This window comes from Protomyctophum bolini (assembly GCF_963924005.1).
Source record: "Protomyctophum bolini genome assembly, chromosome: 12".
Taxonomy (NCBI): Eukaryota; Metazoa; Chordata; class Actinopteri; order Myctophiformes; family Myctophidae; genus Protomyctophum; species Protomyctophum bolini.
The window spans coordinates 8,310,011-8,326,003 of NC_137873.1; the positions used below are offsets into that span (position 1 = coordinate 8,310,011).

Sequence of the window (15,993 nt, forward strand, 5' to 3'; positions counted from 1 at the left end):
TCACCGTTTGCATTACACACAATATGAATGTATTAATATTAATATTATAAAAACACAAACAAACATGGTGAGAAAGCTCATAGGTAGGGGGGGGGGGGGGGCTGCTGAAAAGCTGTTTATTTGCCCTCCTAGTGGAAAGAGCCGAGGACACAGTGGACCCCTCTGTTGTTTTAGGGAGACTAAATGGGTACGGTCATTAATCCCTTCTGGGCGGAACCACCTTTTGGTGTTTTAACTACGCATTGTGTTACACTTTAGCTATTGAAAAATAGCAGATCTACAAGCTCGTAGCGCGGCACTACGCGCACATCGTGGAAATGTGGCGTTCAAATCTTTGAATATATATTATTTTCACAGCCAACGTTTTTTAACTCAAATCTTTGCTCCTGGGACAATAAGGTCCCATGGCTGGAACAACATACTGAAAAGATGGGAGTGTTTGAGAACACCGCTAAACAGGCCTTATCCCTAAACTTCTTTGCCTTTTTTTTTTACTATTTTGCAAAACATTTTTGAATAGTTAAAATGCCCAGTCTACAAGCTCACAACATGTAGATTGTCTAGTTGAACTATTCAAAAATGTTTTTCAAAATAGTAAAAAAAAAGCAAAGAAGTTTAGGGATAAGGGGTTTAGCGGTGACCAAAATGGAGCCCTATATAGGGTTTTTCAGAAAACGGTCAGGATTTAGAAGACATTTCGTATAGCCTCGTTTGCCAGGTCCAAATGGGTTAACAGGAGAAAGGCGAGCGGGGCAGAAGCAGAGGGCCTGTGTTTGTTTGCTTAGCAGAAAAGTCTCCCGAGCTGCGGCGGGGCAGACCTCATGCCGGGGAGAGAGAGAGAGGGGGAGGGGGGGGGGTTCTCCAAATCCTCCCTTCGCTGTTGTTTATACCTTTCAGGACGGGAACCCGTTTTAATGTCTTTATATAAGCATTAAATACGTTATATACTGTCGCTGTTGAAAAAATACAAGATCTACAAGCTCATGCTATACGAGCTCGTACTGTAGATCTGCTATTTTTGAACGATCGTGGGAAAAAAATGCGGCGGAAATCTTTGAATAAATATTCTTTCCGTTTTAAACTCAAATCTTTGCTTCGTGTCCCTGGAACTACATATGTTCAGATGGCGGTCCGCGGTCAAATACAGATCATTATGGGGGTCCTTGACATGAAGAAAAGCACCACTGACATAATAGAAACATAGGGTTTTTCAGAAAATGTTTTAGATTTAGAAGCCATATTATTTTCTTTTTATAGAATCAGCCTTGGGGTCTGAATGGGTTATGTGTAACTCTGAGAGTGTAACAACTGACCCAAATGGACCTGCTTCCCCCCCCCCCCCCCCCCCCCCCTCTGCCGTGCACGCATCGTGTGTGTGTGTGCGTGCGTGCAACGTGCACGCATGTGCTTTTGGAGTTACAAAAGGACTCCATCATCGATTAGGCACACACCGGCTGTGCCAGGAGAAGAGACGCACTTTTTTTTTTCTTCTTTTTGCAGCCCTTTTTGAAGGTCGAAAAAAAAGCCCTTTAAAAAAAAGAAGAAGCATGATTCAATCATTCAGATTAGAGACGCAGGCTTGCCTTTACAGCTGGAATATCTTTTGGGATATACGACCCTCTGGCCAGAGAGACCACACAAGAGGATCGAAAGAAGGAAAAGGAAGAAAAGCAAGAAGAAAGTAGAATAGAGGTTTGAAAACAACTCTTGACAGCGTTGTCCACACGCCGCTGCCGTTTTCAGCGTGCAACCGAGTGTGAAATCGGCCATTTATACCACGCCATCACGGCCCCGCAAAAAAATACACGTTTGTGGACACAAAAATCAACTGTAGATTTTTAGTCGACTATAATATCTTGTGATATTTAGTCGACTAAAAACTATACACTAAAACCATTTCACCGCTTCTTCGCCACCCAAATGTATTAACCCATCTTGGGGCGTGTTTTAAACATTATGTTAGAAAGATAGCAGATCTATACAAGCTCATAGCACGCCACCGAGTGGCGCGCTACGAGCTTGAATAGGTCTGCTATTTAAAAAAAAGTCATGAACATGGGGTGCAAAGCTTTGAATACCATATACTCTTTCAGAGGGAACGTTTTTAACTCAAATATTTGCTTCTATGGGAGGTGGTCCCTATAACAACACATTTTCAGATGGGGGTCAGCGGCCAATTTCATATACTTTTGGGGGTCCTTGAGATTAAATATTGAGAACCACTGATATAGAAACATGAGGTTTTTCAGAAAAAGACATAAAAAAAAAAAACGTCAGGCCTAAATGGGTTAATAATAATGGATTGCATTTTTATACTACTTTTCTACGCACTACGTGCCTTTACTCAAAGCGCTTTACAATGGTTCATTAATTCATAATTCATATACGTTGGGAGGTGAAGCGGCGAACAGTCGACGCCAGCGTCCTCACTTCCCACGTTCACACACCAATGGTGTCCAATCCCATACCTAGGAACGCACCTGCCAGTGAGGAGCCCCCACCGGGAGGACACCGAGCCATATACAGTCTGGAGCAACGGAAGCTCTGATCACGAGTAAAATATAAAGCGGAAGCGAAGCCTCCTCCCCACTTCCGTTTGTATATATATGTACAGTCACGCAAATGTATCCTAATATAAATATAAATCATCTAGTAAAAAAACAAATCCGTCCATCTGAGCATATCTAGCTTAGCAGAAATGGAAAAAAAATAAAATACGCTCTAAAGATATTTTAAAACATAAAGGGTGCCCACACGTTTTTTGACTTGAGAGCTATTTTCAAAATGACCAGCTCAACAAGCATTTGAGCTGGTCTAAAACTTTTTTTTTGTTGTATATAACTTTGGAATGCCATACTGACGTTTATGTGCAACATTCTTGAAAAGAGAGTATATGCATATCGCATTGTGGATTTGAGCTGACAGGATGTCAATCAATCAAGTCACTTTAATTCATGTGACAGATACCAAAAATATTTATTCCGAATGCAGTGAGCACTTACTATGAGACCTAGCAGATCATGTCTGTCTGTGTGTCTGTGTGTCTGTCTGTCCCGCTTTTGTGCCCATATATGGAGCTGAGTGATTACGTCACCATGACTCAGCCATAACCATATAAGGTAACCATATAAGGAGTCCCCAAAGCAGCTATACGTCCAAAACCCAAATATGTACGAGCTGCGTTCGCTTCCCGCGTTTGCGCGTCTTACTGGTAATATATATTACATAATTTTAGGGGCATTTCATGTGTTCTACCTGCACAGCCTTTGTGATCTATACTGGTAGATCACGATCTACCTTTTGGGCACCCCAGGGTAGTAGTTCTAGTTTCCGGGCTCTGTATAGCAATCGGAGATTGTGGAATATAGTTCATGAGACTAGAGCCAAAGGCATGCATGGGCAGTGTTGATTTCCTCGACTAAAACTAAGACGAAAAATGTTCGTCGACTACCTTTTTTCACTGACAAAAACTAAATGGAAACTAAATGAAAACTAAGCTATGATGACTAAAACTAAGACTAAATATAATTGACAATTTCGTCAACAAATAAAAACTAGACTAAAATGTTAGGAAGGGACTATAGGGAACAATTAAGAGATCCAGTCATTTTACACTTGAATTGGTTGCATGCTGAGAATATAGCCTGGAGACGGCACTGGGTGCAGCCCGGGGTGCGTCAGTGGACAGAGAGCTCACCTTTCTGGTGGACAGCGTGGACAGAGAGCTCACCTTTCTGGTGGACAGCGTGGACAGAGAGCTCACCTTTCTGGTGAACACAGTGTGGACAGAGAGCTCACCTTTCTGGTGGACACAGTGTGGACAGAGAGCTCACCTTTCTGGTGAACACAGTGTGGACAGAGAGCTCACCTTTCTGGTGGACAGCGTGGACAGAGAGCTCACCTTTCTGGTGAACACAGTGTGGACAGAGAGCTCACCTTTCTGGTGGACAGCGTGGACGGGCAGCAGTCTCCTCCGTCGTACTGGCAGTAGGCGCGGTTGTTGATGGTGTCGCACCAACCGTCTGCTCCGAACGGCTAGACACACAGAAACAGAAAGAGCATATTATCGAGGAAACCTCATAATTCCATTTTTGAGGAGGTTTTTTTTTTTGCATAAATTAGTGCTATTGGACAAGCTTTATACGTCTGTGTGTTGTTTTGGAAATATTGAACCAATGGAAAGTAGTAAAAAGGTGCTTTGGACAAAACCTCTTAAAGGTAGAGTAAGTGATTTCACTCAAAAAACCTTAGGTTTCGTTTTTGGCTGTGGGACCTAAGCCTTCGTCCAATCAGGATAGATGGTCAAAAACGAAACCTAAGGTTTTTTGACCCCCAGGGGTTAACTGGGGACAGGGAGGAACTCCTTATATGGTCAGCACACTCTATAGTAGAGAGGATTATCACAACAAAACAAAAAAATAAGTGATATTTGAATTAAGTGAAATCACTTACTCTACCTTTAACGCCATTGGACCCTCAAACGGTCTGCTAAAGCAACTAACTCCACCACCTCTCCCCCTCTCATGGAAGTAATTGACAATAATATATAAAGTTACAACACCAACTTTGATGAGGCTGTATTGCTTTGTTTTTAAAAATATAAGGTTTTCTTTGTTTCCTGAAAAATGTATATTTTTAATTTCCTGAAAAATTTACATTTTGTACTTTTTGTACAGCAGAGATAAATGCGTTCATTTTGGGGCGTTCAGTGTGGTTCCCAAATAATCAAATTGCTTCTTCTGATTATTATTCACTTATTTAAAATAAAATAGAAAATGAATTAAAAATAAATAAAAGAGAAGACCCAATGCACTCTTTTCCAGTCAAAAAAAAGTACAAATGAAAGAGAAATGCAATGCAGGTCCTGCAGCACAATATCTAGTGTTGTGCATTGCAAGGACATATTTAAAGTTGGTTAGATGACAGACAGACAGACAGACAGACATGATTGTTAGCACGTTAGGTAATAATAACAACTTTATTTGTATAGCACTTTTTAAAAACAAGTTTACAAAGTTCAGGTTTGTATAATTGCTTATAGGCATACCGGATGACGTCAAGTTCGCAAACAGAAACACTTTGGTCAGGGAAAGGGAGTCAAACTCTGCAGTGGCACGCAAGTTGTCGAATTCTGGTTACATAAAAAAAATCCCCATGCGTCATAATGAACGCAAATGCTTTTTAACGTTCTCGACTTAACCTTGAGAGCTTTTTAATCCCTGATGTGCCAACAATACACAAAAAAATAAAAAAATAAAATAAGGGGTGAGTGCCAAAGATACTTTTGGCTTTCCCCCTGCGGTCCGATGGAGTCATTTCAAAGGCTTAAGATTCTACCTGCACTCTCGGCGCAGGGGGAGAAAGCAGCTGTTGGGAAGATTTCTACTGAGCTTTTTTTGCTAACTTCAAAGATAGTTCTCGATCTGGTCCAAGAATCCCTTCTCCCTTTCCCAGCTAACCTGCCATGCCATAAATAAATCTATTTAATCGCTCTAGTTTCGGACTAAATACTTTTCCAGTAATTATACGCCACAGACCCCGGGGCAAAATCATTGAATATCTTCATGTAAATCTTCCAATTAGGCGCTGTTGTGCACCGATATGTCTGTGCATGTGCTTTAATACGGACGCTCAATGATTTATCCCGGTGCCAAAAAATTCTGTTTGGATCGGAAACGATCGCACAGTGCTGCAATTAGCATCTAGAAAAGTCCACCTAGCAGCCAGGGCGGGCCCTTTGAGGCAATACGTTGCTCCTGAAACCCAACTGGACGGAATGGACTCAACCGATTAGGGTTCATCCACCATTCCAAGCCAATTACATTTCTGAGATATCTGGTGTGCATTCCTGCCCTGGCATTTGGCCTTTAATTGTGATCTAAAAAAAATGGACAACACCAAAGGCCAAGTGGGCTCCGTTTCCGTCCATGCTAAACCCCTTATCTCTAACCCATTCTGACCTGAGATCAGATTCATACGAGGTTTCCACTGGACACACACTGGTCTGATTAACCCATTCTGACCTGAGATCAGATTCTAAAAATGTCAGTCGTTCTTCGATTTTTCAAAAATAGCAGACCTACAAGCTTGTAGCGCGCCACTCGGTGGCGCGCTATGAGCTTGTAGATCTGCTATTTACAATAGCCAAAGCATAACATGATGCTAACACCAAAATGGGTTCCCGTTCAGAATGGGTTAAACTACTTTACCTTTTTTTTTTACTATTTTGCAAAACATTTTTGAGGAGATTATAAATTATAGCCAATTACAGGCTCAAAATGTGTCGATTGTTTAATGTTGTTTAACCCATTTTGACCTGAGATCAGATTCTAAAAATGTCCTCTACATCCTGACAGTTTTCTGAAAAAGCTAATGTTTCTATGTCAGTCGTTCTTCGGTTTTTCTAAAATAGCCACCGAGTGGCGCGCTTATGAGCTTGTAGATCTGCTATTTTTCAATAGCTATAAAGCATAACATAATGCTAACACCTAAAGGGGTTCCCGCCCCCAAAATGGTGTTAATACAATCAGAGAGACTTTTCTGTGTAGAATGTACAGGTCATGGGCTCTCATTCTCACAGCCAGAAAGTGGGGTTTTTGTTGCCACTCAGTAGGCGTTCCCATGTGACCTCTGACCTCTGGGTATAGCCTCCGTTAGCTCTAATAAGTATTCCCGTTCGAATCGTTCTAAAGGTCAGAAATAAATGTCGTGCTGGAGTGTCCGACCGTCACAATACGGCGGTAAAATGAGGTCATGCGTTTCGCTTGAGGTTAATTGTCTGTTTTACTGCATGGGAAATACATTATCTCTCCCTACCGCCGCGCTGACAGGGACGCACGCACGCACGCACCGTCACACACGCACGCACGCACGCACGCACCGTCACACACGCACGCACGCATGCACCGTCACACACACACACACGCACGATCAAAATGTAAATACCCATTTCTACTTTGGACCAATTACAAATGCAAATGTTGGGCTTTTGTTTTTTAAGTTTCAAAATGAAGGTTTCATGAGCCAATGAAAAATCTTCTTCTGCCCCTAATACAGACAGTTGTATATACATGCAGAGTCACATGACTATGCAACTTAACAGTATGGTATAGACTAGACTCACTAGAGGGTCATGCCAAATAGCACTGATACCGGCAGTCTTACTCTAATTGACCAGGGTGGGGCGCTGTAGTAATCGTTTGACAATGAACTGTAATGAACATGTAACTCATGCCTCGTTTGGCAAAAAGGCATGGAACTCGTTGACTCATGCGGAACACGTCTGTCACTTTGTACAAATTAAAACATTAAAATGAACATGGCGAAGTACATCTTGATGACATCATCAAGATGTACTTCACAATGTTAATGATTTTTTTTCAGACCTAGGAAACAGAATGGGGGGGGGGGGGGTCTTTTTTTTATATATATATATTTTTTATAACAGCTCCAAGGTATATTAATGGCATAGTAAAATGTTGAAAATAAGTGGAATTCCCCATTTAAAAAGCTAAGGTGACACAGATGCATTCCCGGTCTTAAAGGGTTGAGTTTGAGTTTGAATCTTTATTTCGGTCATTTTAAAAAACAAAGTTCACTCCTAAGTTCATCATTCTTTAACAACTGACATTACATTTCAACAACTACCCACCCCCAGAATGCCATCCAAGCTGTTATGTGATAATGAGAAATGTGCCAAGCGTGATTACATTGATAAGAAGGATGGTGTGAGACTGATGGGTGGACATGTGCGTGTGTGTGTGTGTGTGTGTGTGTGTGTGTGTGCATGCGTGCGCCGTGCGTGCATGCATGTGTGCGTGCGTGCAGGAGCTGGTATAGCCAATAAGATGATGTGTCACGTCAGCAGGCATGAGTGCTTTGTGTTTTTCTACCAGAACTTGGAGTACAGTAAAGTGAAGTATGTCAGTAATGTTAAATATGGAGTGCCATGATATTTTTCCAGTTTTCCATGTGTTTATGAGGTGGTGACAGTACTTTGTTATAGACCCCTCGGTGCATGTGGTTGTTATGTGCAATTTGTATTTTAGGGGTTTCTTCCTGGAGGCTGAAACCTGGACATTCAAAATGTGCCAATGAAAAAAAAAAACTGTGCTATAGTGACATCACAATATCAACCCCTCCCCCTATATCATACAACAACAGCACTCCGTCTTTAACTCTGCCCTTCCTAATCGGACGTAGTTTAATCTTTAAAAAAAATATCTCTGTATCTGCCCGTGTCTGAAGAGGGCAAACTGACTGCCTGTGAAAAGTGGAATGGTTACGTAAGTAGGCTAATCAATTGTCAGGCGTGGGGTTGCCATGGCACTCAATTGGCTGAGGCAGAAGGTGGAAATTGCACAGGTGAGGGGGGATTGTAGGGATTGTTTAGGCTGATTATAGGCCCACTGGCAGAGCCTGCATGACCAGAGCCTTTTGTGGTGGTTCTGGAGAACCGTGGGTACCGACCGACTCGAGGCCGCGGGCACTGCACTCCCTGCGGGGGTGTGGAACACGTGTGTCGAATTTGAAGTCGGTGGGGTGAACGGTTCTCGGGTTACGTGCATTACACACACGCACACACACACACACGTATGCACGCACACAGACAGAGATGTCACGCATTTATAGTAGGATTTTGTGTGAGACTATTTCAAATACAGGTACAGATGTCGCTTCCGTTGAAGAATGTAACGCAACACAGTGTGGCGCCGATGGTTTTCCGAGATTAGCGCGCACACACACACACACACATGACACACACACACACACACACACGACACACATACGCACACAGAGACAGACCCCACCCCAGACCCCCCCCCCTTCTATAGACGGCTCCGCCCCTATAGGTAATGTGTCCTAAAAAATATTTTATGAATGGTTTTATGACGTTCCTGTTTGTCTTTCTCCCCCCCTCCTCGTATATAGACCGGTGCCGTCACCCCGAACGCTGTCCAAAAACAACGCATATAAACAACGCAAACAATCAACCGAAAATACATATTAATTGCTACTGACAAACAACCCTCGGGCCAGAGATTACGCACAAAAAAAAAGAGAAAATTATTATTTTTCTTCTCCCCCCCTCACACTGAAACAACATTCAACAAAGTCTGCTTGAAAAGTGTGAGCCAACCACATTTTGTATAGCTTAACCCATTTTGAGCGTGAACCCCTTTTGGTGTTAGCATTATGTTATGCTTTAGCGCTATTGAAAAATAGCAGATCTATACAAGCTAATAGTCGTAAAAATGTGGTGCAAATCTTTGAATATATTTGAACATTTTAACTAAAATATTGGCTTCTGGGGGGGGGGGGGGGGGTCCCTGGAACTACATATTTTGAGATGGGGGGGGGGTCCGTGGCCCAATAGAGATAATTCTGGGGGTCCTTGACATGAAAAAGGTCGAGCACAACTGACATAGAAAACATAGGTTTTTCAGAAAAAAATGTTTTGATTTTAGAAGACTTTTTTTTTAATCGTCCTCAGTCCAAAATGGCTTAAAAGCCAAGCAGCCTGACAAATAGAGTGAGGCAATGGTGGCGGGATTTTAATGTGCTCAGAAAGGCAACAAACCCCACCAGCCCCTAAGTTTAATGCACAGTGAAAGCCATGCACTTAATCCTTTAACACCTCGAAAGACAAACTCACGTTGCTGCGTAATTATGAGGAGTGCTCAAACCTTTTTTATGTCAATGAAGGACCCCCAAAATTATGTATACTGCATGTGGCCGGACGGACCCCCCGCCGCCGCCGCATCTGAAAATATTTTGTTCCGGGAGGACGACAGACCACCCACACAGAACGGAAAAGCAACACGATATATGCTTTCCCGTTTTTAATGGCTTAACAAAATAAACTCCATGGCAACCAAGAAATGCTAAATGTTTTGGAGGGCTCCTCAGCGTCCTCCACAGCCACCACTTCCTGATCGGGGTCTCCCTCCACCGAGCTCCTCTCAGTTAAGTAATTACCTCCCCTATGAAACACACTGTTTGGTTTGTATAACTCACATTAAAGCCTGCCTGCAGAGTGTGTATGCAGGGTTTTTCTTGTTTGAAGAAAAACACACACACAGTGGGGTGTTTTCAAGTCAAAGCACTTCATCGAGGCCAATGTATATATTATATACGGCCGATGTTCAATTACAAATTACCATTTTGTAATTGCATTCCTCTGAGCCTATATCGTTGTCTATATTGTAAACACATTTAATTCACTGTAAAATAAAAATATTTTTTTAAGGGCAACATTAGAGCCCCGCAGATGTCCAATGGGATGAATCATTAATGTATTTGTTTAATACTCCCACAATTTTTTGTAATCCTGGGCGCTACACTCCCTCTGCCAACCTGGGGAGAGCAACGGACTGACCTCATGCTTCCATCAATCAATGCATGAGGAGTCCAAGACAAGTCCAGTCAATTTCACCTGACGGGGGTTTCCCCGGTTGGTTGTATAGCGCGTGGAAGGAACACGTTATTTAAGCAATAAATATATGTATATGAACCTTTATTGAGAAAGGATATCCCCTTGAGATGTATATCATCTCGTTTTCGAGGGGGTCCAGCGACATACAGCAAATACAAGACAATACATAATCATACATAATCGAGGACAAGCAAATAAGCCACTAGAGGTCTCAGGTTACCGGGTATTTTACACTGGCTGCAGGGGCCGTAGTTCTACTAACTCTACTAACTCTTGAGAGGGTCTTCAGTATAGAGACCAGGGTTACTGCATGTTTTTGTGAGGGTACCTATACCCTATCGGACACGGGGAGAACTACACACAGAAAGGCCCATACCCAGGGTATGGGCGCTGATGACACGCCCACATTGTCCCCAGTGGGAATCGAACCCAGGCCCTTTATAGCTAGCGACTAACTTGTGGTCCTTGAGGGGGTTCCAGGTGGTCCCCAGATAAATGATGGAGAGTTGATGATAAATTAGCCTTGATTAGATCTTTAACTCTTGAGAGCGTAAAATTAATCCAAATGGATCTGTCAAAAGTTTAATTGTTACTAAACATCTGCATTTACAAGAAGTCTACTCTCTCTCTCTCTCTCTTTCTCTCTCTCTCTCTCTCTCTCTCTCTCTCTCTCTGTATTTAACTTACAATCTTTACCCCACAATATTGTACCCCATGTCTTTCAACGAGTGGTCCTTGAGGAGGTTCCAGGTGGTCCACTGGTCCCCCAGTTAAATGATGGCAAGTTGGAAAACCAAATGGACCCTTCTTATTAGATCTTTAACTCTTGAGAGCGATAAAATGAGACCTCAAGAGTTACATTATTGTTAATCATCTGCATTACTTGATTTACACGAGACATCTACACATAATTACAGAATGTAGAATAATTGTTATTTATACAAACATCTGCCTGTTATCTCTCCTATGTGGCACCACATCAAGCATGCTATTGTGGACAGGCTAAACCTCATCAAAGGCTCAAATGCCTTCTGTGTGGAGTTTGCATGTTCTCCCCGTGTCCCCTAGGGTAGGTACCCTCACATGCTCTCCCCGTGTCCCCTATAGGGTAGGTACCCTCACATGTTCTCCCCGTGTCCCCTATAGGGTAGGTACCCTCACATGTTCTCCCCGTGTCCCCTATAGGGTAGGTACCCTCACATGTTCTCCCCGTGTCCCCTATAGGGTAGGTACCCTCACATGTTCTCCCCGTGTCCCCTATAGGGTAGGTACCCTCACATGTTCTCCCGTGTCCCCTAGGGTAGGTACCCTCACATGTTATCCCCGTGTCCCCTAGGGTAGGTACTCTCACATGTTCTCCCCGTGTCCCCTATAGGGTAGGTACCCTCACATGTTCTCCCCGTGTCCCCTATAGGGTAGGTACCCTCACATGTTCTCCCCGTGTCCCCTATAGGGTAGGTACCCTCACATGTTCTCCCGTGTCCCCTAGGGTAGGTACCCTCACATGTTATCCCCGTGTCCCCTAGGGTAGGTACTCTCACATGTTCTCCCCGTGTCCCCTATAGGGTAGGTACCCTTGTTCTCCCGTGTCCCCTAGGGTAGGTACTCTCACATGTTCTCCCCGTGTCCCCTAGGGTAGGTACCCTCACATGTTCTCCCCGTGTCCCCTATAGGGTAGGTACCCTTGTTCTCCCGTGTCCCCTAGGGTAGGTACTCTCACATGTTCTCCCCGTGTCCCCTAGGGTAGGTACCCTCACAAAAACATGCAGTAATCCTGGTCTTTAAACTACCTCCCCCTGGCCAGTCAGGGGGCCTGATGGAGGGGAAAGGAACTGGTCGGAAATAATTCCTTCCACGCGCTATACGTCCGGCCAGGGGAAACTCCCCCCCGTCAGGTGAAAAAAAACAGCTTGGACTCCTCATGCATAGAAGGAAGCATGAGGTCAGTCCCCCCCCCCCCCCCCCCCAGGTTGGCAGAGGAAGTGTATACAGCGCCCAGGATTACATTAGATAATTGACACTGGGTGGAAAAATGCGTTAGAAAATTGTGGAATAAAACATTTTAATGCTGAATAAAAAATGGGCCTTTGATGTGAACAGTGGTGACGGACACTGGTCTGCATGCAGGGAAGGACCCACTGTACTAACAGCAAAAGGTCAAGTCCTTCCCCTCCGTCGACCATTTGGACTGATCATCATTTTGGTTTGAGAGAGAGAAGAGAGAGAGAGATGAGAGAGAGAGGAGAGAGAGAGACAGAGAGAGATGGAGAGAGAGAGGAGAGAGAGAGAGAGGAGAGAGAGAGGAGAGAGAGGAGAGAGAGAGACAGAGAGAGATGGAGAGAGAGAGAGAGAGAGAGAGAGAGAGAGAGAGAGAGAGAGAGATGGAGAGAGAGAACCCTCTACGCCATCTGGATGAGATCTGGCATGGCAGAGCGTGCGCTACAACATGTGCTGTGGTATAATTTACAGTGTTGTCATGGAGCGCTCGCTGCGTTAGCCTAGCAACGTTCACGGGAAGGTGGACGGGGGAAATGCAGCTCGCTTGGCAGGTAGTGGGAATATTTTAACCCATTTAGACCCATTGAGGACGATTCTACACTGAATCCTGAAAGTTCTGGAAAAAAACCCCATGTTTCTATATGTCAGTTGTTCTCAAACATTTTAATTTCAAGGAACCCCCAGACTTATCTCCATTTGGCCGCGGACTCCCATCTGAAAATATGTAGTTCCTTCCAGGGCCCCCCCCCCCAAGAAGCAAAGATTTGACTTAAAAACGTTGGCTCTGAAAGATATATTCAAAGAATTGCGCCACAATTTCACGATTTTTCAAAAATAGCAAGACCTAATACGAGCTCGTAGCGCGGCACTCGATGCCGCGCTGCGAGCTCGTAGATCTGCTATTTTCCCAACAGCTAAAGTATAACATAATGCTTTAAAACACCAAAAGGGGGTTCCCGCCCAAAATGCGTTAATACTGTTTATGTGTTCCATCGGTAGTTCCAGGCCTCGCCGAAAATCCTACACGGACAGTTTGCCGAAATAAAATTCTCTCCGGTTTTATGAGTTCAGATGATACACTGTGTAACCGCTCTAAAGATATTGAGGGGGCGATAAAATAAGAATGAAATGTACCTTTTTTTTTTTTTTAAAGGCACTGAACCGGCGCCCGGCTGCAGAGCACGAGAGTCGGTAACGATGGAAGTTGGAGATCCATCTGTCTGTGTCCCTTTTATGCCCATATATGGAGATCTCTGTATATGTGTCCCTGTGCCCCTCTATTCCAATATTATGTTATGTGTCAGGCATGCCCAAATATGGATTGTTGTGATGTCAGAACAGGCCAGCTCCATCTATGGAGCCGGGGCAGGGGTTCCTGTCTGTCCAGAGCCCGGCCGGGCCAGAGGCCTTTTGTGGCGGTTCTGGACAACCGTGCGTCCGACGGACTCGACAACCGGGCACTGCCACTCCCTGTGGGTTCGCCCAACACACTTCAAACTCCAATTTGAAGTTGGTTGGGCGAACGTTTCTCGAGTTACGTTCATAGATAGATCTGGTATAGTTAAAGCCTTAGTTTTCTGGCGGAAAATAGAAATAGAAACTTCTCTTATAAATAAAGGTCTTCAAACATACCTGGGCACTGGGCAGCTGTTAGCTATGCCTAGGGGCCACCAGCTATATACCTAGGGGCCACCAGCTATATCTAGGGGCCACCAGCAAGACCGAAAGGAGGACGCTCCTGTGTGCGTATAGTTCTGGGTACCCAACACAGCCCCTCGCATGCATTTACACCACCCGCCTCTATCGACGATATGCACACGGCTGCCATCTTGCCAGCAAGGTGCTAAATAGGTGCAACTGCCCATAGATAGACAGCCCATTTATCCAAACAGAAAAGTCCTATCTAAATCTAATTGTATTAAATAACGTCAAACTTGCATTGCAGCTGTACAAAAAGCTTGAATTATTGACTTACTATAAGCAAAGTTTTTGTTTCACAATAACCCACCGTAGACATGTTATGAGCTACTTCCTGTCAAGAAATGACTTGCAGATGATTATTATTGTGTATTCCAAGTGTTTAGAAGCGCTCGTTTTCAGTAAAGCAACCTCCTGCGTTATGTGCAAATTCAAAACAGGTGGTACGTACGCCTGGGCTGTTGAGTGATAGTCAACGAGCGCTTCCAAACTCCACTTAGGAAAAAAGAAAAAAAACATCTGCAAGGAATTTATTGACAGGGAGTAGCTCATAACATGTCTACGGTGGACTTTTATGAAACAAACACATTGCAGATATAGAAAGAGGATAATTCAAGCTTTCCGTTCAGCGGCAATGTTACATGTTAAATACAATTAGATAGGACTTTTCTGTTTGGATGTCTATGGGAAGTTGCACCTTGCAAGCTGGCAAGATAGCAGCCGTGTGCATATTGTCAATTGCACCTGCTTTTCAACACAATCCTCTCCAGCACAATTATACGGTCCAGTTTAAAACAAAGCAAAGCTGACAGGGAACATACATATTTACTACCTTTATATTAACCTTCATGTACTGTAGCGACCCACAGAGTCCATTACATTTCATGATCAAATGTCTTACCTTTTCATCTTTAAATATATGTCTCATTTTTTAAATATTTGTCTTGTGGGGTTTTTCCCATGCAGTTCAATCTAATCTAATCACAAGTGTCATTGCTTTAACCCATTTTGGGCGGGAACCCCTCTTGGTGTTAGCATTCTGTTCTACTTTAGCTATTGAACAATAGCAGATCTACAAGCTCATAGCGCGCCACTCGGTGGCGCGCTATGAGCTTGTAGATCTGCTATTTTTGAAAAATCAAAGAACGACTGACATAGAAACAGCTTTTTCAGAAAACTGTCAGCATTTAGAAGACATTTTTAGAATCTGATCTCAGGTCAGAATAGGTTAAATGATAAAGCAGAGGGATGGATGGAGTCTCATGGACATCAGTGTAGGACAGAAAACGGTGCTTCAGAAGTTCAGAGCCTTCGTTGTTTCCACACGTGATGCTCTCTATATATCTATGGTTATTGCGAACGCAATGAGCACTTACTACCAGTAAGACGCGCAAACGCGGGAAGCGAACACAGCTGAGACCCTGCAGATCATGTCTGTCTGTCTGTGTGTCTGTCCCGCTGTTACTGTATATGTGGACCTGGCCCCTTTTGTGCCCATATATGGAGCTGAGTGGACCTGGCCCCTTTTGTGCCCATATATGGAGCTGAGTGATTGCTGATGCAACACACTCCATATTTGGGTAGCGGGACAGACAGACAGACAGACACACAGACAGACATGATCTGCTAGGTCTCATAGTAAGTGCTCACTGCGTTCGCAATCACTGCGTTCGCAATGAGACCTAGCAGATCATGTCTGTCTGTCTGTCTGTCCGTGCGTGCGTGTGTGCGTGTGTCCCCCCTTGGTGCCCATATATGGAGCTACGTCCAAATATGGAGTGTGTTGCATCAATCACAAACAAATCACTCAGCTCCATATATGGGCACAAAGGGCACAGACACACGAACGCATGAGTCATGGT

The 15,993-nt window shown here is 43.9% G+C and overlaps 1 protein-coding gene across 1 annotated transcript in view; it reads right to left on the reverse strand.

Moving 5' to 3' along the window:
- pappa2 (pappalysin 2) overlaps positions 1-15,993 on the reverse strand; it is a 177,985-nt gene that overhangs the window by 19,320 nt on the left and 142,672 nt on the right. Inside the window, exon 31 of the mRNA XM_080778846.1 lies at positions 3,937-4,035. Within this exon, the coding sequence (XP_080634972.1) occupies positions 3,937-4,035 (99 nt within the window). The remainder of the gene's footprint in view (positions 1-3,936; positions 4,036-15,993) is intronic.